This window comes from Pavona decussata, unplaced genomic scaffold (genome assembly GCF_977016875.1).
Source record: "Pavona decussata unplaced genomic scaffold, jaPavDecu1.1 SCAFFOLD_58, whole genome shotgun sequence".
Lineage (NCBI taxonomy): Eukaryota > Metazoa > Cnidaria > Anthozoa > Scleractinia > Agariciidae > Pavona > Pavona decussata.
The window spans coordinates 5,584,978-5,611,622 of record NW_028145480.1 but is presented as its reverse complement, the minus strand read 5'-3'; the positions used below and the strand labels follow the sequence as shown (position 1 = coordinate 5,611,622).

Here is a 26,645-nt window from a genome sequence, read left to right as displayed (position 1 = left end):
AGTCACAAAGTGTTTGGGGCCAAATTGTGTTACAAAAAAAAAAAAACAGTGAGCACTCAACCTACCCCACTTCCTGTTTTTTCCACGAAACGTGCTCGACCGTAAGCAGAACTGGAGTGGATAACTGATCAGCAGACCTTCAGCAAAACCGGACGTAGGTAAATGAATTTACTAACCGGCCTTTTGCCAGAAGCCGCCAAGCCCAGAATAAAACGAGAAGGCATCGAACCTAACCTTGTTTACTAACTTACTTTCCATATACGTGCCTCCTTCACCTTTACAGAGGATTCTTACAGCTAGTCAGCAATCATTCCAACATAAAAACTTTTTAACATGTTCAGATCACAATCAATTTGTCCAGCTTTGCTCCGAAGGAGGCGACAGAATCTGACACAATTATGGTCACTGTCTGGTAAGCTGTTCCAATCTACCATAATAGTCTTGGAAAATTTGTCAGAGACACTGCACACACATACATAACTGTGACAAGCACTTGTACAAAGTAGTTGTAAAAGCCTAGCCGGTCCACTGGATAAATACGTATTTTGTATAACATCGTGACTCTACTCTTAAATTCCTTCTCAACTGATTCTAAAGTGTCCCATTTTAGATCTTATAACATTTCAGCAACACCGTGCCTGTCTTTAGACATCAGTAGCGTGCAACTCTCTTCTGCACCCTCTCGACCTCGTTTGCATACACTTTTTTATTATTATTATTTTATTAGAATATTGCTTTTCCGGCCCAGGCTGAATATTCTTAATTTTCTACCGATGTCAGGCTGAAAATATTCTTTTGAATGATCTTAGATTATAGCGTATGACATTTCCGTTTTAGAATGTTTAGGAGTATCCAAATCAGTGTTTGGTGTCCGGACTGTCATTAGCTAGTGCAGGTTTTTATCATTTACATGAATGGATGGTTTTGCCGTTTAGAGAAGGGAAGAATTTTATACGGTTTAGTTAAAAAATACAATTGTATTATCTTTACAAATTTTCAACACAAAAAATTATCATTCTTTTGAAAATCTCAGCCTCGGGTTTATTCACAAAATATTCTTAAAATTTCGCAAATTTCAGCCTCGATATTCTTATAAAATTAATTCTTATAAAAAAAATAATAAAAAAAAAAGAGTGTATTTAAGTTCTTGGAATTCGATTGAGGAAATGTTGTCTGACGATGTTTTTTTCCGCTAGAAGTGTTGGAGAGGGAAATTTGAAGTAACTCGCCGCCTTAACTCGGGGAACGGCAACTCGCTAGCTTGCAGGAACAGAACTCTCGTGACTCTCTCGTCACAAACTACTGGTACATGTATCTTCGAGATCTACTACAACTGGACTTTGAACTATGGACAGCTGGGAAGCACAAGGTATAGTTTAACTGTACGCAAAAAATCGACGTAACCAGTATTACAAGCAAAGTCAATTTGTAGCTAGCGAGCGTATTGAAGTTCATTGAAAGGTTAAAAAATCAGATGTTGTAATATGGCATGTGACAGATGTTCTTTGCTACAAAAATAGACTGACTACAACTAAAAGAACTACTAAAGTTTATGTTGTTGGGAAAGTCAAGCCGCGGGAAGAACCATTATTCCATCGGTAAAACGTATTTTTTTTCCTTTTCTTTTCAGTTTTCAGAACGACTACATGTAAAATAAGCACAGCAGCTAGAAACACAGTTAAAAAAATTATTGAACGTATGTTGTATTGGTTGTATTGATGCAGATAAAACAACGAGAGCGTCTGCCGGCTCTATTGTACGAGGATAATACTTACTACTTTAACAGAGTTCACTGTTTTAACAAGTCATCTGATGATGTCAGAGATTGAGAACTAAATACGGAATCTTAGCTGTAACATATACTTTTAACTACAGAGTTCATTTTTAAAGGGGCAGTATATGGGAGATCGATGGGAGATATCATGATTTTTGGCCAAAATTCACTAAATTTAAACTTTGAACACTGTGTTAATTTATTTCTCAATCGCTAATTCAAAGAAACATTAATAGTGATTCTAAGACGAAAGGTTGAACCAAAACATAGTACAACTGGCGATTTTTAGTGCGTTACAACAGCGAAATTTGAAAACGTCCGCCAGACGTATTCAAATTTGAACCCCTCTCTATCTTGGTATCTGCCCTTGGATAGTTTCTTTGCATTCTGATAGTCTTTTAATGGAATTTTGTCATTATATCTTGGCTGCTATCAACCGAATAGCGTCTTTCCGATTTTCGATGTGTTACTAAAAATAGCGTGATACTGTCCCTTTAACAAAGCACGTATGGCGAACTGAATGCAGAATCTTAGTTTCAAATCCAACAAATGTCAAAACAAGAGAAATACAATACAATAAAATATTTATTTTGCCATATACACAACAATTACAGATGGAAAAAAAAATGAAGAAAATTGATGAAAGAAAATAAATGGCGAGAAAACCTGAAAGAAACCAGGAGGCTTATAACAAGTCAGGCTTCCTCACTTAAAATAACTAATCTTATATTAGAATTACAATATGAACTTATGGAACAAGACAAGAGAAAAAGGGCAAATAGAAGAACAAAAAAAGCAACACAAGTGACAAGCTATTGAAGCTCCCACCGGAGCACTTAGCAAACAGTTTCAGGTACGTGCAAGTAGATCTTAATTCCGTTTCATACATCCTTTCCATAACAGCTGTTGAGTTCGCGAGTTCCCCAGGCTTGAGTTACGAAACAACCTACGTATAAAAACAACTTACAAATATTGCACTTCCTTATGTTGTTTCACAATCAACTCGAAATTTCAAAGAAGGTACACCACGTACAAAACTTACTAGCAAGGGAGATCGCTTATTCTAGCTCTTCGCGTCCTCGAGGATTTTTTTTTTTTTTTTTTTCTTTTTGGTTTTAGAACACTGAGTTGTGATTTCCGCATGGAAATGAATACCTTTTCCAATAGGCCTTATCACGGTTTTCGACGCCATTTTGACGGGTAGGCAAACAGGCTTGAAATAACAGTGTTTGTATCGAAATCCAATGTCAAATAATTTTTATAAAACATCGCTTCTGAAAAATTCATGAATTAGAAACTTTTGGCACTAGGAAAAGGATTTTAAGAACAAAATTGGAGGGATGTAGCTGTGACAGAAAGCGTCCAGTCGTGTTTTGAACTTTCCATACATTTGTCTGTATAGCGAACCAGCCGTGAACTGCTACTAAAAATAGTTCGCGGGAAAAAATACAGGGAAATGTATGGAAAGTTCAAAACACGACTGGACGCTTTCTGTCACAGCTACATCCCTCCAATTTTTTTCTTAAAATCCTCTTCCTAGTGCCGAAAGTTCCCAATTCATGAATTTTTCAAAAGCGATGTTTTATGAAAATTATTTGACATTGGATTTCCATGCAAACACTGTTATTTCAAGCCCGTCAAAATGGCGTCGAAAACCGTGATAAGGCCTATTCCAAATAAAACAACATTTCACACTTTGCACCACTTTTCAGGATTACGTCCGCCGCAAAATTTCGCGATAATTCAATGACCGGCAGGCAAAAAAACGGAGAAAAGGACAACGTTTTCAACGCCAAAGTAGATTTATCCAACTGTTTTTTTTTTTTTTAATCTTTATCGGCTGCCGTGAATGCTGTCTCTGGTTTACAGTAGTTTAATTAATTTTTCGTGACTAAAGACTCTTACACCAGTCAAGACCGGCGTTTAGGGGACTATGATACTCTCGCATGCACTTGAGACGTCATCTCTTTTATTGCGAAGGGTCCGCTTTGACAATCGATGATGGAAAGAAAATCCCTACTGGATGAGCATGCTAGAATGATAATTAACAAAAACGATTTATTCACATAGTCGAGGAACAACTTGTCCTTCAAAGCCACTGACACTTTTCGTTAAAAATTTTACCTTTCTCGACATTTGGGTGGATACTCTTGCAATGCCAACAGAGACAAAAAAAACACAAAATATAAACCGCTAAAACACATTTGTCTATCTCTTTTTTCAAAGAACCTTGCAAAGACCACTTGAAACAGGAGCAAGTTGTTGCCGAATGTTCACATATGCAAATCAGGGTCGGTGCTTCCTTAATACAAGGTTATGACTGATGGAGAAGCAGATCATGGCGATCAGGCGCACAATGCTACTCACTGGCAAAAGGTAGGCACCGTCCTTATAAAACAACTGAAACGATGTAGGGTGGATCGAACGGCGAAAATTATAGGATATTGCGCCGGCGACGCGAAGATATGTGAATTTCATTTTCGAGTGGTAAAAACAACAATTTTCTCACTCGCTGCGCTCGTTCGTAAAAATACGATAAAATAGCCCTTTTCACGGTTGATGATTCTCATTTGCATCACCAGTGTTATCCAACGTGGATGCGAGGCAATTTCGGGCAAAAACTACAAAATAGCCCGAAATTGCCTCACATACATGCTAGATTTCATTGTAATTCAAATGAGCTGAGTTAACCGTGAAAAGGGCTATTCATATCTTCAAGCCAACGTGTAATTTTTTTTATTTTCATTATATACATTTATTTATTTATTTATTTATTTATTTATTTATTTATTTATTTATTTATTTATTTCATCATTAAGTATACATTAAATTTATAAAACATTAAATGCATAAATACAGAGAAGTGGAACTTCTTTTACTAAATACACTGGACCGCGGATAGCGAAAGCTAATCGAAGCGGGCAAAGTAAGACAAGAAGAAGATACACAAAAAAAAATAAGGGAGTAGAATATACTAAGAGAATAAAGTGATTACTTTATGAAACAAATAAATAAATAAATACATACATACGTATATATGTATATGATATACACTGGCGGTTTGTGGTTATAAGTTATGAATATTGCAACAGTTTAGAGATCAGGGTAGACACGTCAACATAGGTATCCTCAAGTGTCAGAACCTTAAGCAGCGCTTCGTGGTTTTTTCTTAAAGTTAAGTTTGGATAGTTTCCGAATCACTGTTCCATATTTTAGCTCCAATTCTGATCTTATATAGACGAAAAACACGAAAGTTACAACACTGAAAAAAGCGGAAAATGACGTCATCACTATTAAGGACTGATGAAAACTACACCACTCGGGCCCCGGATGTAGTTTAGTATGAATTTAACGAGTGGCCATGATCTATTTTCCAATAAAAAAACTCGTGTCTTAATAACAAAACATGAAGGATACTGAGTTTTGTCTAACCGAAACATTGGGAAAATTTATCACGTATACATTTTCAGCTGTTTGATCAAGCTTGCACCAGTTCGTTGTCCATCTAGCAAACTCTACTTCAGAGTTACTTCGGAGTCCTCGTTATGCTTGTGCAGCAGAACTGGGTTTCTCACTACCACGTGGTGATGCCAGCAGGTATTTTACGTATCATCGTCAAAAGTGTATTAATATTTTAAATTATATTTTCATGAAATTTTTGCTTACCATTAAGACAACAACTCATGTACTTCGTTCATTTACCTACTCTTCCATAAGAGAATGGAATTCTCTTACAGATAAAATACGAACTGCCTCTACTGTAAATAGTTTTAGTCGTTTAGTCCGTAAAAGTAATTTTCTTTAGATAATCATTGTAACAATCATATATAATGGTTTTGTATAGATCTTTTGTATAAGGAGATACTAACATTACCTTGCTGTTCTATAATGTTCTATAATCCGCATCGAAATAAAGTTCCTACCTACTTACTTCTCTTCTCCTGTTTTCCTGTTGTCTCTATTCTTCTGTATCCTGTTTTCCGTTGGTATTTGTTCTACATTCTTCGGCATTCTCAAGCAGGTATTTTCCCCGATTCCTGTACTCTAAACCAAACTGACTGAAACGCTGGCACTACGGCGGGCAATGGGCAATTTTAACCAAGCCGATATGCTAGGCTTCGTCAGGGCCAGGGCTACAATGAAAAAAAAAACGGTTTTCAGAGAAGTCACATCAAGTAATTAATGATTAATAATGACATGACGTAAAAGTTTAAAAGCCTTGAGATTACCACTAAAGCTCTACATGTGAGAGTGATGTAGTATTCAGTGAGTGACACAGGCATACTCGGAAAAAGGAAATCAGAGTGTTCCTAGACCTTCCGATTACTAGCTCGAATGGCTTACCTACTGAGCTACAAGAGGCTTATGGGAGCTAAGGCCATTAAGCTAGGTTCATGGGACAAAACATCCTGCATACTGATAGGATTGAAATGCCAATGTGTGGCATATACACAATGGAATAAATGTTATAGTACATTTTAAGCCTGGTGAATGAATGAGAATGGTCAAGAGCTGCACGGCGGAAAACATTCTCGTCCCCAGAGCCTCGTGTCCCTCTTAGCCGGCGGGGCCTTTGCACGAGGGTAAGGAGGCCAACTGGTCCTCCTGCCCAGCCTCCGGCGGCTAAGAGGACCAGGCGGGTCTGGGGACGAGAATGGGCGGAAAAAGGAAATCCGAGCGCTCTTCATGTATTTTTAAAAAAGAATGAGCATTCCGTTGAAGAGGTAGGATCTGCTGCTGCAGCATTACAGTGATTAGGATCATCAGTGGCCTGCATGAAGCATGTTTTTAAGTCTCTCCTATGTACATTTGGAAGTCAATCATGTCAGATTAATACAATAAAATCTGCAATTCCACAGCGACAAACCAATGAGTGGTGCCGGATCACTTGTAGACCTGGGTCAGCAAATTATCTCAAATACAAAATATTAACGGCAGACTGATCCCAACGGCGGAGGTTATCAGATTAATAGATTGGCAATTTACATATGGGTCAAAAACTGACTGATCCATCTTTGGATTGCAGCGAAATGTGTCGTGCCAGGGTATACCTTGAGTGTCGCGTCAGGAGTTTTCTGTTTTGTGCGGATCAGGATACGAAGGTTAGGAGAAAGGCGCTAAGCGAAGACAGGTGCTCCTTTAAAGATTTCGTACACACGTTCTGAGGAGTGGAAAACGCGTTGTTTCTTGTGGATGATTTTCTGAATGTTGGGTAGAGCTGGATTATGTGGGCTGACGAATGGAGCTGTATCAGTTTTCCTTGCTTCATCCGGCGAACGTTTCTTTATAATTAAAGCTTCATTTCCTTGATATTTGCTTAGACTGTAAAACAGTCGGTTTTTTCTCTTGAAATTCATAGAGGGAGATGCGAAGCGCAGAAAGCGAGAATTCAGGAGGCGCAAAGCTCCGAAATTAGAAACGTGGAATCTCGCGCTGAGGCCGCGCATGCCCAAAAGGTTTTCTGTATTTCCTCGCCCAGTCGCTTTAGACTTCCCTTTCAAAGGCCGCGCGTTGGTACGACAATACGGACTGTTTGTTTGGCCTTCAATGAAACTTTCTTTTAGTTATATCCCCGACAAGAGATCCGGCAGCAAAAGGTGTCGGCACCGACAAGTTTATTTGTGCGTTTTGAGGCCTTTTGCATTTCCCTTATTTCTCCAATTTTCTATTGCAAGTTCCGGAATGCGTGTTTCTTTTTTTTTTTTTTTTTTTTTTTTTCATTCGTTCCAATCTTGCAATCACATTGGTAGATCGAAAAACTTAAGTGATGGCACAATGATGACCCAAGAATAAAACAAAATTGAAATGGAGCGGTAATTTCCGCTCCAATGGATGCAAAAGGAAAAAGTGAAGTGCCTCCGAAAGTCATCCGTTTGTTTTGAGACTCAGTTCCGTTTGATCGGCGCGTTTCATTTGCATTTCATCCGGCTGAACTGAATATTTTTGCAAATGGAAAGCGCCTCTGATTTCTCCTGTATTATCTTGTATCCCACTCCTGCTTTCTCCCACTCTCCTGTTTTAGAATGCATCTGTCATTTCCGCGTTTTCCGGTATTCTAATGTATTATTCTGCATTGCCCTGCATTCTTCCGCATTCTCATGTTTTCCCCTGTAGAAAATAACAGAAAATATCTGAGGAATGTAGCTGTGCTAGGAAGCATCTATTTGCGTTTTGACTTTCCATACATTTGCCTGTATAGCGAACCAGCAGTGAACTGCTACTAAAAATAGTTCGCGGGAAAAAAATACAGGGAAATGTATGAAAAGCTCAAAACACGACTGGACGCTTTCTGCCAAAAGTTTCCAATTAATGAATTTTTCAGAAGCGATGTTTTATGAAAATTATTTGACACCGGATTTCCATACAAACACTGTTATTTCAAGTCGTGTTTGCCTACTCGTCAAAAACCGTGATAAGCTAAGGCCTATTTCCGTTACAACCGGTTGGCACGAAAAACGTGGAGAACCTCCAAAGATTGTCCGTTTATTCCGGAAAATTTCCGTTCGATCCGCACGTACCATCTACATTTCCACCTTTAATTCCTTTGTTCTATCCGACTAAAGCAGATTGAATGCTCTTGAAATCTTATGTTTTCGCTACCATACTGGACCGAGTTGTACAAAACCCGATTAAGCTAATCCTGGGTTAACGTGAACTTTAATTCGAGTTTAATTACTAATCAACAGAAGTCCTTCAAAAGAATTTTGTCCCTCAGTTTTGACTAAGACTTTTCTTAAAACCATTTTTAACGAGCGCGACGAAAACCTCGGCTAACTTTTAATCGTGTAATCGGCTTTCGAACAACCGGGCCCTGGCCGCTAGTGTGAGGACCAGGCATCAGTTGCACAAAATAAACGTCGATATATCAATTCCTAATTTTCCTAGCTCCTGTTTCCCCCTCATTCTACGGTATATATACATGTACTCATGTTTTCTTCTGTGTTCCTCCGCATTCTCGTGCATTTACCTACATTCTTCTGCTTTCTCGTGTTTTCTTCACGATTCCATATACTCCCCGCAGTGTAAGGACCAGGGATCTTTCGGAAACTTACGCATTCCCCCCGTATTAACCTCTATCCCCCTACTTTCCCCCGTATTCTCTAGTATCCTCCAATTTTACCCCGTATTTCCCTGTATCCTCTTGTTTTCCACTGAATTAGCCTGTACTTTCCGTCGTATCCCTTCTATTTTACCCCGCACTTCCCGGAATTATCCTGTACTTTCCGCAGTATTCTCCTTTATCCTCATATTTCGCCCGTATTCCCCTGTACCCTCCTATTTCCCCCTGTATTAGCCTGTATCCACTTATTTTGCTCCGTATAAGCCTGTGTCTTTCTATTTTCTTCCACATTAGCCTGTAACGTCCTATTTTCCTTATATCTTCCCTGGTATTTAGCCTGTATCCTCCCCGGGCCTCCCCGGGTATCCTCTTATTTTGCTCCGTATTAGCCTGTATCCTCCTATTTTCCCTGTATCTTCCCTGGTATTTATCCTGTATCCTCCTATTTTCCTCTGTATTAGCCTGTATCCTTTATTTCCCTGTATCCTCCTGTGTTTCCCCTTATTACCCTGTGTCCTTCTGTTCCCCCGTATTTCCCTGTATCCTCCTGTGTTTCCCCGCATTACCCTGTGTCCTCCTGTTCCCCCGTATTTCCCTGTATCCTCCTCTTTTCCCCGTATTCTCCTGTACCTCCTTTTTTCCCCACTATTCTCCAATTTTCCTGTTTTATGCCATCAGTATTCTTCTGTTTCCGCTGTATTCTGTTCATCTTCCTTTTTCCCGTTTCTTCCGCTATTCGCCCGCCAGTCTATTCCCGTATTCTTCTGTATCCTCAATGTATCTTCCTTTGTTTCGCTCACACTTCTGTAGTCTTCTGAACCTCATTGAAGACTATTAAAATGATACCGTGTGAACTAAGAATAATACAACAATTTAATAAACAGAACGACACTCAAAAATTTCGTGACTGCTGGGATCAAATTTTCCATAGGAACTCGCTTGGTATCTAACCGTATTCAATTATTTTCACTGACTTGACAAGTTATATTTGCATATAAGATGTGGTGTATATTTTTGCTAATCCTCACACAGGACCTCAAAATGTTGCTCAAGACTAGATCTGATCTTGTCATAACATTTTTGGGTGCTTGAGTTGTTACGTTAACCTTTCAAGCTGTACCCAATTAGATCGTATACTGGCAGTAACGTGCATATTAATCAACCCTTCTCCGGCCTGCTTCCTTAAAAATTAAATAACGGCTTCCATCATCTTTCTGTAGCTGTTTATTTATTGGATGAATTGTAAACATTGACGTCAGCAAGGCATTCTCTATGACAGGCTGTTTATTTTTGTTTGACGTTCTTGTGGGGGCATGTGCTCACTGAACCAAACAACTTCCGTTTTCTTCCTTGTGCCAATTGATGACACTCCAAACTTATTCCGCACTGTGAAATTCAGTGATTTTTTGCGTATGGCACATCTATATTTACAGTAAAAGATGTGGTATAGGCTATCGTGACCAACCAGTGTAGCAATGCAGAACTGTTTATTGCCGCTCATCGTGACAATGGTCTACACTGTCCGCAGTACAACAACCTTCTCGACGCGAACATTTGCGGGTGAACTGTCCGAATCGAGACCGGTGAAAACGGTTTGTCTTCTCCGTTGTGCTAAGGAAAAGGCTGAACTGAAGGTTAGTTTTGAAATCTAAGGCTTTACAAATAGCGCATGTCTATTGACAGTAGAAGAATAATAGCCATTAAATGCGTGTTATCTATCGCTATATTAAACACACCCGCAGCGATAGGTATCGTGACAAAGGCGTATGGTAATTTAATGAAAAAGGTACAGGATGTTTTAGAAATGAACGCGCTAACAGCCAAATGGTAAGTTCCACAACAACAAAAGCAATTCATCTTCATTACTCCTTCCTTTTAAAGTCTGACAACTTTAAATTCGAAATATCGCTTCAGTTGTAGCATATAGATTGCACAGCATCGAAACCCCAACACTAAGTAAATAATTATTATAGATGGAAGCGTTCGTTTGAAACAACCCCGTCGAGTCTCCTCAGTTGGAAGAATACAGGAAGTTATAACACTTAATCTTGAAAGCTCTGCAAAATTTAATTTTCGATACCAAGAGTTTCAAAAGATTTATCGTGAGCGTTATTCTTGGTTCACATCACGTAACATGTTTTATTCTTGTACAGAACAAATTACAATGTCATCGGTAAACGTCACGGCCTACAATTTGCAAATATCCTCTGGCTGGCTTTCACTTTTGTATAAACGATTTCTACCGTAAGACTGGCTCGCGTAGCTGAAAGTGAACTGTAAATATTTTATTGCAATCAGTAATATAAGAAGGCAGATAACATACGTGCTGTTTTCCTCTAATCCTTGTTATATCCCTTCCTCCTCAATTTGAGTCATTTTCGGGTACTAATTGGTCGACGCGTACCATATTCATTTTCTCGTTCTCTAATTAAATATTCTATTTCGCAATTTATTCATAAAAAAAGGAATTGCGTGTATGCTATATTCAAGTAATACATGGTCATTATCATATAAGTAGAAAGCAAAAAAATATATTTTTAAATTGTCGCTTTAGAAATCGTTCAAATGATTAGATTAAACCGCCTGTCAGTGCGCTTCCAAAACGGAAGGAAAAAAAGTCTGCAAAACAAAACACTTCATGTAAGTAATTTTCTCATATTGGAGGTTGTGTTAGCTTTTATTTTAATTTATTGGTCAGGTACATAATTTATTCCTTAAAAACCTTAGTTGCTCCACATCAACTCGATCATTTGGTTTGACTTGCCGCAATGAGAACGTAAATAAATATTCCTCTTTTGCCTTTTGCGGGTTTTCAATATTCAAGATGTATAAGAAAACAAGCTATGCGACAGCTGCAGCTGTGGCACTTTGGAAGAAGCCAACCCCTAGCTTGGTCTCATCACATGACAACTTTTTATAAATTCAAAATGAGAGGGTTTTAGGGCGAAATATCTCAAATTTGGTTGCAAAAATTTGAATGACTTAATGTATGAGACAGGTGTTTCCTATGAAACGTCACATACGCCTCAGGGAGACATTTTAAATTGTCAATACCTGAACGGCCACTGAGTAAGCTAAATTGTCGTGGTTGGACCAAAGTACGTCGTTCCATTATACAGCACAATTGTATTGCTGTACTGTATACATAGTTGTCTGCCAGTTACTAGGATGAAGATGCCATTTTCTTAATGACACCTGCTCGAGTCTCATAAGTTTGACCAGTTGTTTATCAAACAACCAGTGGACCAATTCTATCAAATTCTTTCCATTAATTTGCACACCTGCAGTTTGGAACCATTAGTCCTGTCGGTAGTCTAATCTTCCTGAGTGTTGGGGATGAGACAGGTGTTAATCTACGTGTAAGTTTATTTCTTCCTCTACCTTCAGCCTCTGTCTTTTTTTATTTAAGCCTCTGCATGTGCACTTTCCTCTGATAAAATATAATGCAATGCTCAGAAACATTTCCCTCTGACCTGCTTATAGCCACCAGTAGGAGTCTATAGCTACAGGTAGCTGCTTTCTGCCTTTAAATTACTAAATAACAGGTCAAGTCTTCTTCTGTGGTTTAGTTTACGCAGGTTCCTGGCCTTCCAAGCTTTTACAGGGCCTTTAATTTTGAGAAAGGTAGATTAGTGAATAAAGGCCCCAACTTCTCATACAGAAAATGAGAATTAAATATTAAGTGCTGGTGTAAAGTTAATGTTTAGAGTTGAGATGTAGAACTTTTAGGGGTTGCATTGTTGTAGATTAAATCTCTTGTGTAGTGCTTTCAAGTGTGTTAACCAAATTACAGACCAAATGAGACGGTCATGTTGAAAAAAGGTTGTTATAGCAACATGATCTTCTTTGTTGAAATTATTTGTGTACCACTTTTGGCGCACTGGTGCAAATTTTATGCACCAACTTCGTTACAATATAGTTTTATAAACAGTAATCCGACAATACCACTATCAGTCTAGAATAAACCCTGTAATACTACGACACTGTCCACCAATCACAAACCAAGAATTTATTTACTTATAAATTGGTTTGTTTATTTTAATTTAGTCATTTCTGAGCCTTCTCAAAATGACCCAAGATGTTTTGATTGAGTCATGAAGTATTTAGGGTATTTAAAGCAAAACTGAAAACGTTTTTCAAAGACTTAAAATACTATTGTTATTTTATATAATCCTTGGCTGCCATATCAGAGGGGTCTAAAATGTGCTTACAGCTGCTGGCTGTTGGCGCACAGTCATTTTGGTTGAGTCTAATAATTTCTCAATGTGTTTCCTTTTGTTTTTGTTATTATTTCTTTGTTTCTTTTGCTAGGTCATTTCTGATGACTGTGTTCAAAGCTGTGAAAAAGAGCTGATATTAGGTAAAATAAGCATATTCACAGTTGCATGGGAGTACATCAGAGGGTTGTCTTCAGACAGAATAACACCCCATGCCAATGGTCACGTAATGAAGGCCCAAAGTGGGCCTAGACATCTACGGGGGTATCAGGGAGCATACATCCCCAGGAAATTCTTAAAATTAGACCCAGGAAATACATTTTCCTGCACTCTGGAGCAAGGTTTAGCTGCAGTCAATTTCAATTTTCTTAATACCTCATGTGTATGCTTAAAATAACAATTTTATAACTATATTTAAGCATCACCCATAACATTGAATGAGCTCATAATGGTTGTTTTGGATAACAGCACTGGATGACAGCTCTCAACTACGTGACTTGATTCACCACCAGCCAGAAGGTTCAACTCCCTTCAGCTGGTCACCAAAATATATTTGTTTTCCTTTGTATAGTATCAGGAAATGCAACATATTCCTTCAATTCACAAATGACAATTCATTTTTGCTTTGACAATCATTTTTCATGGAATTTGAAATGACCAAACTGATCGAGCCCTTAAATCAACCTAAAGGTCAGGTGGTTTAATTCCAACTCCCATCAGGTGGTCAACAATTTTTTTTTTCTTGGTAGTCTACCAGGAAAAGCAACATCTTTGAATTCAGAAGTGAATTAGGGGTGCTGGCGCCTGGAAAAAAGCCCTCAGTGACTTCTGATAAATTGCTAGATTGTCCCTCCAATTTGCATTGTATTCACTAGTGAAACAAAAGGAGAATTTGACCTTACAGCTTGTACATCAAAAGTCACTTAGGGCCTTATTCCGCACACCCTTTCAAGTGACAATTCATTTTTGCTGTGTAAATTTTTTAATAAAATTTTAAATGCAACTCCCAAAATTGAAACAAGCTCTTAATCATTTCTATTTTACTGTACACTGTAGGTCACACCAGTGATGCCAGAAAAGGAATGATTGAGAAGTCTATCATTCGAATTCCACGAAGTGTTGACAGAATGAACGCAGTAATTAATGGTGAGTTTATTTTTAATTTTCCCATGCATTAATATGCATGTACAGATTACTGTATTGTTGACAATAATTACTACAGTAGCAAGCTAGAAGAAGACCTCCCCCTGTCAAACTCTTCTCTCATAAATTCAGTTTAGTTAAGCTTGTAATGCATGTGCAGGCACAACAATATTAAAATGATAAATAAGAGATAATAACAAAATTAAACATATTAACTAATAGCAAATAAATCAAAATTAAGTGGGTGGGTTGGCAGAGGGGGGGGGGGGGGGGGCAGGAGACAGGAACAGAACTTACATCCCAATTTAATATATATAAATATCAGCACATGAAGTTAACTAAACTTTTGAAGTACTTTTTTGTAGTTACCAATTGGAGCTATAAATAATATATATATATATTTACAGATTATGCACTGACAACACACGGTACTTACTGTACTGTGAGGATAGCATGCTGCGAAGTTGTAATGGTCGATATTATTGTTGAATAGGCTAGTTATGGTATTATTATTTTGTGTACTGCACATAATGTACAAATATACCTGACCATTAGAAATTCAGTTTATTAGTACCAACCGACGAACCAAAGTAATTACCTACAATACATAATATTACATCTACCATGGCAAAATGATTTATATCTTCACAGAATGTAAGATGTCACCACATTATCCAAACCCACAAGAAGTTAAGGGACTTGCAGTTGAATTCTCAACAAATCATCCCCATATTAAAATTTCCTGGAAAGCTATTGATCATTCACAAACAGGTAATGAAGCATAAGTTTCTCACAATGCTTCATTATATTTTATACAGCTATACATGTATGCGTTTATTAAATGTAAACAAAATGTAGTTTTGTGGACTGGCATGGTGGTCATGAAGTCTTTGTGCAATGACACTGCCCAGACCAATTGTTCCTAATTGGTACAAAATTGCAAAATTTCTCACATTAGATTATTAATATCTTTTCAATAATGTAGCCTAGCTGTTCTTCAAATGAAAATTGCAAAATTCAAAACCCAATACAATAGCTGAATTTTTACAGTGTGTCCCTCGTGCATTGAGCATGAGAGAATCTGACAGGATAACTTACCAATCCCCCAACGGAAATTTGTTTTCTTAACATTTTCTTGTTTCTCTGTGCAATCAGTTCCTTTCTATTTTACAGCTCTTGTGGGATTCTGTAACAAAAAAAAAAGAAGAATATTAAAATCCAGGTGCCCATTCTGAGATGATTTTTATCACATCAGGAAGCCGGCCAGTTTTTACAAATCTGTCAAATTTTCCACATCTGATTCCTGAAGCCATTTTATTAATTCATTGAAAATTCAACAATCACATCTGTGAAGTGTCATATGAAAATTATTTTGTATTCTTTAATGAGAACAGTATATTCTTCAAACAGAACGAAATCATGTGCAATATTAACCCACTTGAAATTTTATTCTTGGAAGAGCTGACCTATGTTCACTGTAAGTTATTACACTTCTACTAGCTTCACACAGCACTAACTGGTATTAGTACTTAGCCACTCAAGCTATATGACTATTATTGTCTATGACCCAAGTAGAAAATACAACTTTATCATGAAATAAAAATTAATTATTCATTTTTGATCTTTCACACTGAGTACAAAGACTGAACCTACTTGTGCAAAGCAGAGTTTAGAGTTTATACATGTAACACTAAACCTATTATGCACGAGGCATACATGTCACAGAGCTTTATAAGCAATAAATTATTGTCAATAAAAATAATTATACATTTACGTGATTTTTAGTTATGTAGGCTGACATTTTGTTTCAAAGAAATTTCTTCTAACATGAAATTAGATTAACTGTTTAAAAATTTTTAATGAGGCTCATACAGTAAATTTATGTTTTATGGTGTTAGCCAAGTAATAATGTTATTATTATTCTCATGATTTTCCCTCCAGATTTTAACTGGACAACCTATGCAGTAATCTACACACATAGCACAAGGAAAAAAGTCAGCTGCAAAGTTGTTCCAAAGGTTAGTTGTGACTTAGCTATCAATTTTGAGAAACACATTGATCTATGGGGAGGCGACATTTAAAAACATGTGAAGGTTTAAATTTCTTGTGCTCCCTCAGTTAACACTCTGGTGGTGGCATGCAATGTTATTGGATAGACTTCTCAAACAGAATATTCAAGGGTCATTCCTTTGAGGCTAGGAGGGTCTTTGTGTGACATTGTTTCCTTGCTATACAAGAAACTTTAGTCCACATTGTCTCCCTTCATTCCCCTTCATTCCCAGGTTAACCTGCACAAGGGACTCACATCCCATCCAGAATGGAAGTTTTACATATGGCATATATGGCTCGGATAATTTGATAAACCATCGCTGTGTTATGCATAATAGTTTAACACTTGAAACCCTTTAAAACTCTAAAACTTTTCTTGAAAAATTTTCTTGAAAACCCAGAACCAAACTCAGTATTTGGTGCCTGAAGAGGAAGATTGGACATCTCCAGATCCCTTCTATGCTGAGGTATGTATAAAAAAAAAAAACAAGTAAAAAGTACCATGAACATGCACATCATTTATTTCTTTAATGAGCACTTAGTTGTACAGTTCACAGCCATGAATTAAGTTCCATCCATATCAGTTACTGGTGGGTGTTCATGTAAAAAATTGCTTTTAGCAAGCATAAAAGAAAACTATGCCAACAAGCATTTAGACAATTTCTACAATTAATCTGGGGATTTGTCATCATCATCATCACCGTTACCATCATTAAATTTACTCTACCTAGCCTAGTAGAGTGCTAAATCATGTAATTTTAGCTCTCCTTAATGATCTTTCTTCCAAAAATTTAAAACTAAGAGTTGCAAAAGACCTCACTTGGCAAGTTTTTGTAGATTTTGAGGTTTTTTACTTATTTGTTTTACAATAATATTGCATAGTTTGCGCTTGACCTGAAATTAAGATCTGACAAAACAGATAGAGACTGAATATTCCTGATCTTAGAATTAAAAAAAAATATAAGAGCAACATTATACCCCTATCTAGATCAGGGGGTGGTCTTTTGAACATTTATACATTGTAACGTTTTTGATATTAATGCACAAACGACACAACACTTCATGACTTTTTTAGGAATTTATCTTAGAACAATTTAATATGGTACAGAATGTACGGCAGGGTTCAATGATTTTGATGTTACCACGCCAACCAATTTTGACAGGCAGGTTTTCAGAAATTGGAAGATTCCTGTTTTTAATGTACAGAATTTTTTTTCTTCTAGAAAATTTCATGTTTTTCTTTTCTCTTAGGTCAATTTTGGTGATTTTCTGAGTTTCCTGAAAATTATCAGGTTATCATTCATCAATTTGGGCAATTTCATCCAGATGGCAGATCCGTTACTTCCTGTTGCATACTATCTAAAGTATTCCCTTAGTCTCACTGTCTTCGCTGTCAAATTTGCGAAGTTAAACAGGGGGGGGAGCGGGGATTTGCATGTACAGTATCCATATAAATTATTTGGCACACAGTTGCTGATTACATCTGGCAAAAATTAGTTGTCTCATACAAAAAAGAATAAAGGCTACTGAACTTCTGAAGTGCACTGCAACTGAAATTCATGTTGATGTTGTAACAAGTGCCATGTGCAAAGTATGCCCGGGGGGGGGGGGGGGGGCGGGTACTTGGGTTCAGTGTTGCTGGGTATGTGCCGCTGGCCTCTCAGAGCCCCTGCCCCATTATAGTCTTTTTTTGTGGTCAGTTATAGACCCCATCTTAGTCACTTTTTGGGAAAATGTAATTTTCGCGAACCCAACTAAGTCACTTTCTATTTATTTTTTTTTTCTTACCCCAAAAATCCGAAAATGTGCGACCCCATTCTAATAACTCTACCGAAAATGCAACCCCATTCTAGTCAATCCAGTCGTGAAAATGCGACCCCATCCAGCGGCACATCTCCATTAGCCTCTTATAAGGGAGTACCCCCCCGCCCCCCACCGGGAAAGTATGGCATCTTTTTTTGTTTACAAGTGCACTCTTGTGACATTTTCTGTAAAACTGACAGTTTGAATTCAAACTCAAGTTCACTTGTGCACTTTTACCTTCTGCACATTAAACAATAATGACTGAACAAATTCTCTTGACATTTATTCTTAGGTTGTTACGCATCCTTACAATGGAGAAAGCTCTGTTAAACTCAAGACCTTTTTACCAAAAGGTAATTATTTGAAAGCTGTGTTTTCAATGTATAATGGTTAGGCTCCAAAGGAGTTCTGTGACATTTGCGCCAAAATGCTCTAAAACAGATGTTAAAACCTAACCAAAGAAATCACTGAACAGAATAACATTGTTTTAACAACACAAAGGGTATATAAAATCCTTGAATTAGGAATTTTCAAAACAGAAGAAAAAAACACCTATATGTCAGAGGAAGAATTGTTTCTACATAGTATTTTGCATGACTTTTATATTGATGAGTAGTACATGTAGGATAATTGGTTAATAAGCTCCTTTGGGACACTTAACGTGAACTTCTATATCAGAGAAATTATGCCCTGACTTAGTGTTTTCTGATAAATGGTACAGTTTTGTGAACAACAAACAGTTGGCCAAGAAGCAAGGTTTTGACGGGCTGCAACTGTGAATTTTGAGGACAATTTTTCAGCCCAACTGGGAGACTGGGTAGAAAGGGAGTTACATTATTTTATTTTACAATACTCCCATAACTTATTATCACACATGCACTTTATCAATACTATTATCCATGCCATGATCAACCTCAAAGAAGTGCAGGTCAGTTAGTTTACCCAAGTTTCTTGGTACACTGGGATAAGATTGAAAATGGAAAAGGTGGAAAATGTGAAGTCCTTTCTTTCTTCAATAAAATTGACCATCATCATCATCATCACCAATGGTGATAGACAGCAAGACTGGCGCTCAGAAAGCTGTCATCCGATTTTGTACTGCATGATGCATTTTGAGAATGTGTGATGGGTACCATCAAAGAGGTGATATCCTATATGTAGAGAGTCAGTAAGAGCAAGTACACATAAATGCAGAGCTGTCTTATTATTTTACCTTTATCAGTTAATCAATCCACACCCTTATATTTCAAATATGATTTTAACAAATTCTGTAGCACTTGCAACCATGTTGAAATTATGCGTTGAAATTTTACAGATCAGCAGAAAAATGTGCCCCTTTTTGCCAAGTATTTAGGGCAAATAATAACTTATTGAAGGTGTTGCACTCATAAACTGCATGTTGAGTCAAATGGTTATGTACATGTGTACATGTATAACATATTTTACTATGTACATGTACATGAACATGAATTAATTTTAATAATTAATTATTTTATTCCTTTAATTTTTATTATGTTCACAGTTACAAAAACAACATTTACTCCAAGCGTTCCTACAAAAGGTAGGCCATACTGTATTTAGATTCTACATTCCTGTTCCCAGGGTAAAGAGAGGATAACTTTATAAGTCATGAATAAGTCAGTATCCAACAGTATCCATCTTAGAAGCCAAAATTTTAGAAGCAAAGTATGAAGCTAAACTGAAATTTCCTGGGGGGAGGGGGTGCAAAACAAAAACCTTCTATGGGGGAGTATGGGTATTTTCTGGAACTGCACAATATCATTTTTATGTTAATCCATAAGAGGTTTAATTTATTAATCTTTATTGAGCTGGGGAACACTGCCTTGCAGTAATTACCCACTCAATTTATCTCTGATCTCCAACTATTTTTTTTTTATCTTTAGTTAACAATAAATTAAAATTATTCTTTTTGTGCTTACACCCCCCACCCCCCCCCCCTCATACACAATTTTTCACTTAATTACCCACTGATTCTAAATCAGTGGATGGGAACCCTTCATCAGGGGTCTCTCATTTTGTACCAATAAAGCCACAAAGGTTGCTAGTGAATCTGCTCATACTACTTTCAAACAAAACTTAATTAATATATACATATGCTCCTTTTTCATTCACAAATTAAAGTTGTTTACTCTTTGAACAGCTATGGTTAGGTTGAGTCAACAATAATTTGTATTTTTCTTTTCTTGTTCTGGCAGACACAACTAAACTTGTGGCTTCCATAGCAGGAGGGGTGATAGCTGGATTAGTACTTTTTCTGGTTTTGTATTTTATAATAAAATGCAAAAAGCGAGGAGAGCCAAATTGTCCCAGTAAGTTACAAATTGTGTAAGTCTGGAAGGGTACAGTAGACTGGGATTAACATGTGTAAGGTGTTAAGGGGGGACTAACTGAAACTACCATATTGTTGCTATGGAAGTTCCTAACCATCATATCTAACTAATCTTGGAAAACCTAACTTCCACGGAGCAGTTGGTAGGATCATCTTTTTCTGCTTAATTAAAATATTTTCAAGATTTTAAAGTCACTACCTTATTGGCAAGTAAAGTGATCAGGACAGAAGAAGGCTTAAAAATCACATAACATGATAATAGAATATCCCCAACTCACGAAATAAAATCAGAACTCTACCCCTCTTTTCTCTGAATTTTAGGGATTTTTCTCTCTGTAACTGGCACTAGTTACACGCGTGTTATGAGGCTATTTTACAATCCATAAGTACCACAAAACACTGCAAAACACTTGAGTATCACAAAATACCATCCCTAAAAATCCCCTAGCAGCAACTCTTATTTTCTAGTTAAGTTAGTATTATGTTAGACTCCATGAGAAATCCTTCAAGAACTTTTTCTCTCTTTTCAGACGACAGTATATCCCCAAATTAGAAAATGGAATTAAACCATTAATAAATTAGATTTTAGAGCAATAAAATAATGTCGGGTGAAGGTTAATACAGCTGTAAGTTTGAACACACTTCCACCAAGTTATTCTGCTGTTTAAGATTGAGGCCTACAGCAATCTACTTGTTCATGTACTGAACCTTCCTATGTGTTTCTTAGTTCCAGTATTTTTTTTTCTACAGGGATACATGTACCTCCCCCGTCACTGCCATCTCCTCCAAGAGAAGAAGGTCAGTCATTTGCCGATCATCCAACCCTCTCCCCAGGCATACAAGTCATGTAACCAAGGCAGTTGCTATTTGACAAACCAACAGCAATTTTATATGTTCTATACTCTTTTAGTATAAATCTACTAGCATTCTACCATGAATGCTGTTCTCTTATTGGCTACGCTACTCACTATCTATTCTGTTGTAGATAGTGAGTAGAGTGAGTAGCCTAACAATGTGCATTTGTCAACAAAATGGCAGCGGCTTCGTTGCATTTTCGAAGTGTCTGTGAAGAGGGTTTTTGGACAATTACTGGTCAAGGCAACAGAGAAGACAAAAATTGTAATGAAATAAAATTATGGAAATGAAGATTTTTCACGGTAAGAAAAGGAATTGAAACAAGAGTTAAATGATTTTATTCTTCATTCAGACCTTGTAAAATCCGCAATTTTATAATTTTGAAAACATTCAAAGTTGCATTCCACCAACACATTTTGTTGTTTTGCTTCAAAAGGGCACTATTACGTCAGTATGTCTTTGATTGTCATCTTACAATAAAAAAACCTCAGCTCCTCATTTCAGTTTTGAGCGAATGAACAGGTTTAATATAATTTCTTGAAGGAAAGGCAAAGGAACGCACACACAAGCCAATGCAAATGAACCTTGTTGTTAAGTTTTGAACGACTAGTAGATTTATACTAATTAGATTATTCACTCTTGATTTCTATCGCGTGATAGCTGATGAGGGCGAATCACTTTTTACCACAACTGTTTCTAATCTCGCAATCTGATTGGCTAATTTTCGGTTGTCGATACAAGTCTAGACAATGCTGCTCGCGTCAATCAGCGCGTGGAAATTTTGACAGTTATTGTAAAAATTTTCTTTGACATTGATATTGTGGTAAAAAAACAAAATCAAATGTGGTTTAGCGTTGTCTGTACTCTTATCAACAACGATATTCATCATCATAGTGGGCAAAATTTGTTGTGGAACATTTTGACCACTATGATGACGAAAATCGTTGTCGATAAGAGTACAGACAACGCCAAACCACATTCGATTTGTTAATTAGACCACAGAATGAGGTCATTAAATGTTAAAACTCACCACCAGGCTTTAACTGCTCAAATGCTCGGCCTCATTGCTCAAAGGAGCTTAGTAAAACAAAACAAACCCTCGACTTTCGTTTGCCAAGACTTTTACACAAACAAATACAGACAACTCCAGCACTTCGGGGAGCAAATATCTTTTGTAGGCCCAAAGAGATTGAAATAAATCGGAGCAACTGAAGAAAAATCCACATTTGTCTGGTCTGATACATTTTGAATAAACCAAGATGTTTTTGCCAGCATGAATATCCTGATAAACTAATCACATCACAACACTGAACAATAGAGGCATTTGTAAACAATAACAAATGCGCCAAAGGCCTTTTGGGTGAAAGTGGGCCTTTAAGTTAAGTATATTTTATTTGAAAACTGGACATTTTCTGGCAAGATTTTCTCACAGCCCCATACATTAATTATGTGTACATGTTTGCGAATCAAACTCTATCCATGCTCGTTCTTTGTGTAACGCGGTTTATATAAGGTTAGTATGACAGTGATGCACGTATAATTATGTATAGGGCTGTGTGGAAGTCTTGCCACAAAATGATGTTATAAGACTTACTGAGTTTTCTTTCATACCTTTCGTAAGAATTCATTTACACCAAGCATCAAATTCAAATTGCGACGAACATGCACTGTACGTCGAGGAAACCGCCTTCAAGGTCCACAATCTAAAGATTGTTCCATGTGATTGCTCTCTTCAAGAGGACAATCGCCAGCCTCCTTTACCCTTTCGAACAGGCGGTTTACGTGCGTTAATACTGCAGAAACAGTTAAGCTAAAAAGATTTTTAAAAACAGTCAAAATATTCCTTGATTTCTTCTGAATTGTCTCTGAATTGAAGATATCAGGAGTGGCGATGGCGCCCGCGACGCATTTCCCGCGCTTTCATGTCCATGACCAGATCACGTGTCAGTCACGTGCTGATCATCGTTCTTGTATCCAGGGCCTTCATGGATTCACCGCGGTTAAACGTGAAAGAAAGTAAAAATGACAATACAACAATACCCTACTAGCAGATCATGAGGTTTCTTTCTGGCAAGTCTTTTAGCATGTACGAAGTCGTTCGGGTCTCAAGTATTTCGCGTAGTCGGCTTCAGTCGGGTAGACAAGCCGACTACGCGAAATACTTGAGACCCGAACGACTTCGTACATGGTTAAAGACTTGCCAGAAAGAACCCTCTGTTAGCAGGGTAGTCTAACAAAGGTTAAACCTCAAGGGACATTGCGTACCATTTGTCATCAATTTCATCAACCTTGTTATCAACTTCAACTTCATTTTCCTTTGTAGAGCCGATGTACTATGCATGCTACTATCCTGAAGGGGAAGAGTTCCGTAAGGATGTTGCTTCCATTGTGAACTACTTCCGCAATAACGGTTACAATGTTAAAATGGACGTTATGGACTCCGGAGACATTTCTTCCCAGGGCCCCTCGCGCTGGGCGGAGAGCCAGATAAGGAAGGCTAAAAAGGTGCTGGTATTCCTGACGCCCGCTTTGGTAAACCTGTCCCGCGTCGACGAATGGGCTGACAGTTTGCAGTCTCAGGTGACTATTTGTTTTAAGTTGTTTTTCTTGATGTTGTTGTTTCCTTTGAAAGGTTTACGCAAATGGAATTTAATGTGCAGTCACAACGGGCCCCGTTTCTTTGCCGATTTCCAACCTAATCGACGCATATGCATGGGGGCATCTGAAGACAAATTGCCGAATACATATTTTTGATAAAGAATAAATGTAATTCCGAGTAAATGCATCGTGCCAATGATATGGAAAACAAATGCAAGGAAACGTTGGTGTACTTAATATTTTTGACACGTTGCAGTTGATCTCACAATATCGTGAAATGGAAGAAAACTTTTCTGTTAACTGCAATGAAATATTTTTCTCAGTCAAAGATCAATCTCACTGAAAAGTTATAAGAAATGAAGACCAGTCTTCAGAGTATTCAATGTTTCTAGTGCGGTTTGCCAACCGATTGTGGGACATATTTCAACACGAAATGATTCTGGTAACATGTATTTTGCAACGTTTTTCGCGCAGAAGCGTTCTATGGCGAACCTGATTGCAATTTTGAAATTTTTTGCACCGGCAACGTTGTCTCGAGAGTTAACTCTAGTTCTGAGGTACCGTACCATTTGCACAAACCGCCGGGTTGTCGTCGGTTGTGCAAACGTACGTTTGTGAAAATCTTGGGCCTTGCGTTATATAATCTCGTACCCAGATCTCAGTCGGTTTGGGGATGTTGATGGGAGATCTGGGTACGAGATTAAACGTTATACTCATGAGTCATCGAACTTATACTCACAGGATATCAACCGCGTTTGGATCGAGCTAGAGGTTCTTCGAGACATCTACACTAGGAAGCGCTCAGCCTCCAAGATGGTGTGCATAACACTTCCAGGCGCATCAGTGAAATCCATGACTCTTCCCCTGTGGGCAAAAGTTAGCTACAAGTGGCCAGGGGATGCTAAGGGAATCTTGAAGCGTCTAAACGGCAGGCCACCGATATTGCCAGTGTAGGAAACAGTTGAGGATGAAAGGAGAACCGGGACGAATGGGTTTCATGGTGATTCAGGAAGGGATGGGATCCTTTGTGGGACAAGGGTGGTTGTGTGCATCATGATATGCCGTAAAACTCCAAACTGACAAACTCCCCCCCCCCCCCCCGCCACCCACGTCCCAAATGTGGTACCCCATTTAAATCTCTGACTCTAAATTCCTCCTTTTAACAAGCCCTCCGGAATATATTGAAGCTTGTGCAATGTTGGTGTAGTGTCCTTAACTGTTTTTATCGATCCAACCCAACCAATTTTGAAACGCAAAATTATATCAAACAATAACCGCTCCTAAAACAACTGTAAGCCCATAACTCTTATTCGGAATCTTACGCTATTTTGAAAATACAAGTGGAGGGTGTACTCGTCACTGCAACCAGCTTTCACCGCACTCATTACTTCGTGGAAACCATACTCAGGTGTACGTTTTTGGCTCTCAGTCTTCTATCTTTAGTGTGAAAATAATTTTCGAAAAAAAAAAACATTTTAAGCCTCAAAACTAATGTTTCATTTTTGTTAAAGTCTGAAATAGTCCGGCTATCATTTACTTTTAGTATCACTTTGAATCCCGGGGGTGAGACTCTCATATGAAAGGGGCGGGGATGTTCGTCGGAAATTTTGAATTAAACCCCTAAAGAAGACCAATCCGGGCGTGGCCCAAGCTTTTATTGACCCCTAAACAAGACCTTCACGGCTAAATATATCGGCGTTTTGCCCAGAACACCCTAAGAGAGACCAAAATCCGAAGTTTACACTCCTAAACGAGACGACGAGCATCCCCGCCCCTTTCATATCCCCCCCCCCCCCCCCCGGGCTTTGAATCGCTAAAACAACACATTTTTGTATCAATGGAAACGTCAAAATAATAGTCCAATTTACTTAAATAATACCCTACTTGAGCGCAGAAACTGGTATTAATTTTCTTTGACCGGAGATGGCCCGGATGGAAACGGATTGCAACCTGAACAAATTACCTGGGACAGTTTCCGAGTTGCTGTGAACCTCATTACGAAAGCGAGGCTAAGTGCAAAGCTTTTCATACGAAAATTAGTTTGTTTGTTTGTTTGTAAAAAAAAAAAACCTCTAGCAAGCGTGTAGGAGTATTCCTTTCGGACTGCGACACTCCGAAAATAAAAAAAATGTAAATATATGTTGATTATTAGTTTCCGCGAATTGATAGTGAGGGCAGCTATTATTAAAAGTAAGCTATTTGCAAAAAAAAAGGATTACCTTGTAAAATAATACGTCCATTGAAATGTCCACGATTGCAAGCGTAAAAAAAAATAACTTGTCGCCGTTTTCAGTGAAATTGATTAAAAAAACGTCTTTGAGATCACGTTATTTATAGAAACGAATAACTCCAAATACAGTGTTATTTAGGTATTTTTGCGCAGTTTATGCCTATGTAAGAATTAACGCAGATCATATACTTATGGCTATTGGAATCCAAAACGAAAACTGGGGATAACTACGCATTTTTTTCAGAGCCAAATAAGCTTCAATTTCATTGTTATGCATTTTACAGCGTGCATGATTGCCCCTAATTGTCTTTTTTGGGATTAAACAACCCTTGACAAGGGTTGCTTTTCTTGCATAGTCGTAAGCCGCGCAAAAATATCTTGTTTTAGTAGAATTAAGAAATCCAAAATGCGCAGAACGCATGCGCCATAGCAAAAAGATGCACCGTCCTTTAAAGTTTTATTGATTTTAATCATGTTATCTGGGCATCTTTGTCGGTGCATTTCATATTGTGACTTGACGCTATTTTATTTAACCTTTTTATTTAATTAAACATAGTTTCAAATTG

At 37.7% G+C, this 26,645-nt stretch overlaps 1 protein-coding gene and 1 long non-coding RNA gene across 9 annotated transcripts; one reads left to right on the top strand and one right to left on the bottom strand.

Annotated features, from left to right (window-relative positions):
• The first annotated feature begins 203 nt into the window (after positions 1-203).
• Positions 204-26,645, top strand: LOC146479879 (uncharacterized). Of its 8 annotated transcripts, XM_085110746.1 has the most exons (14): positions 204-412; positions 1,197-1,369; positions 4,001-4,150; positions 13,146-13,194; positions 14,108-14,197; positions 14,846-14,965; positions 16,136-16,212; positions 16,645-16,710; positions 18,339-18,399; positions 19,569-19,607; positions 20,263-20,376; positions 21,147-21,194; positions 23,575-23,831; positions 24,591-26,645. In XM_085110746.1, exons 3-14 carry the CDS (start codon positions 4,091-4,093, stop codon positions 24,801-24,803), a joined length of 1,194 nt encoding a protein of 397 aa, XP_084966872.1. In that variant the 5' UTR covers positions 204-412; positions 1,197-1,369; positions 4,001-4,090; the 3' UTR covers positions 24,804-26,645. The 8 variants fall into 8 exon arrangements, with proteins under 8 accessions (XP_084966872.1, XP_084966871.1, XP_084966874.1 ...); XM_085110745.1 differs by lacking the exons at positions 204-412; positions 1,197-1,369 and having other exon boundaries at positions 3,942-4,150; XM_085110748.1 differs by lacking the exons at positions 204-412; positions 1,197-1,369; positions 4,001-4,150 and adding an exon at positions 5,284-5,371.
• LOC146479880 (uncharacterized) lies at positions 5,385-23,568 on the bottom strand. The gene is made up of 3 exons (XR_014864911.1): positions 22,863-23,568; positions 15,293-15,380; positions 5,385-5,907 (listed from the first exon to the last, which is right to left on the bottom strand). It is a non-coding gene; the product is annotated as an uncharacterized LOC146479880 (long non-coding RNA).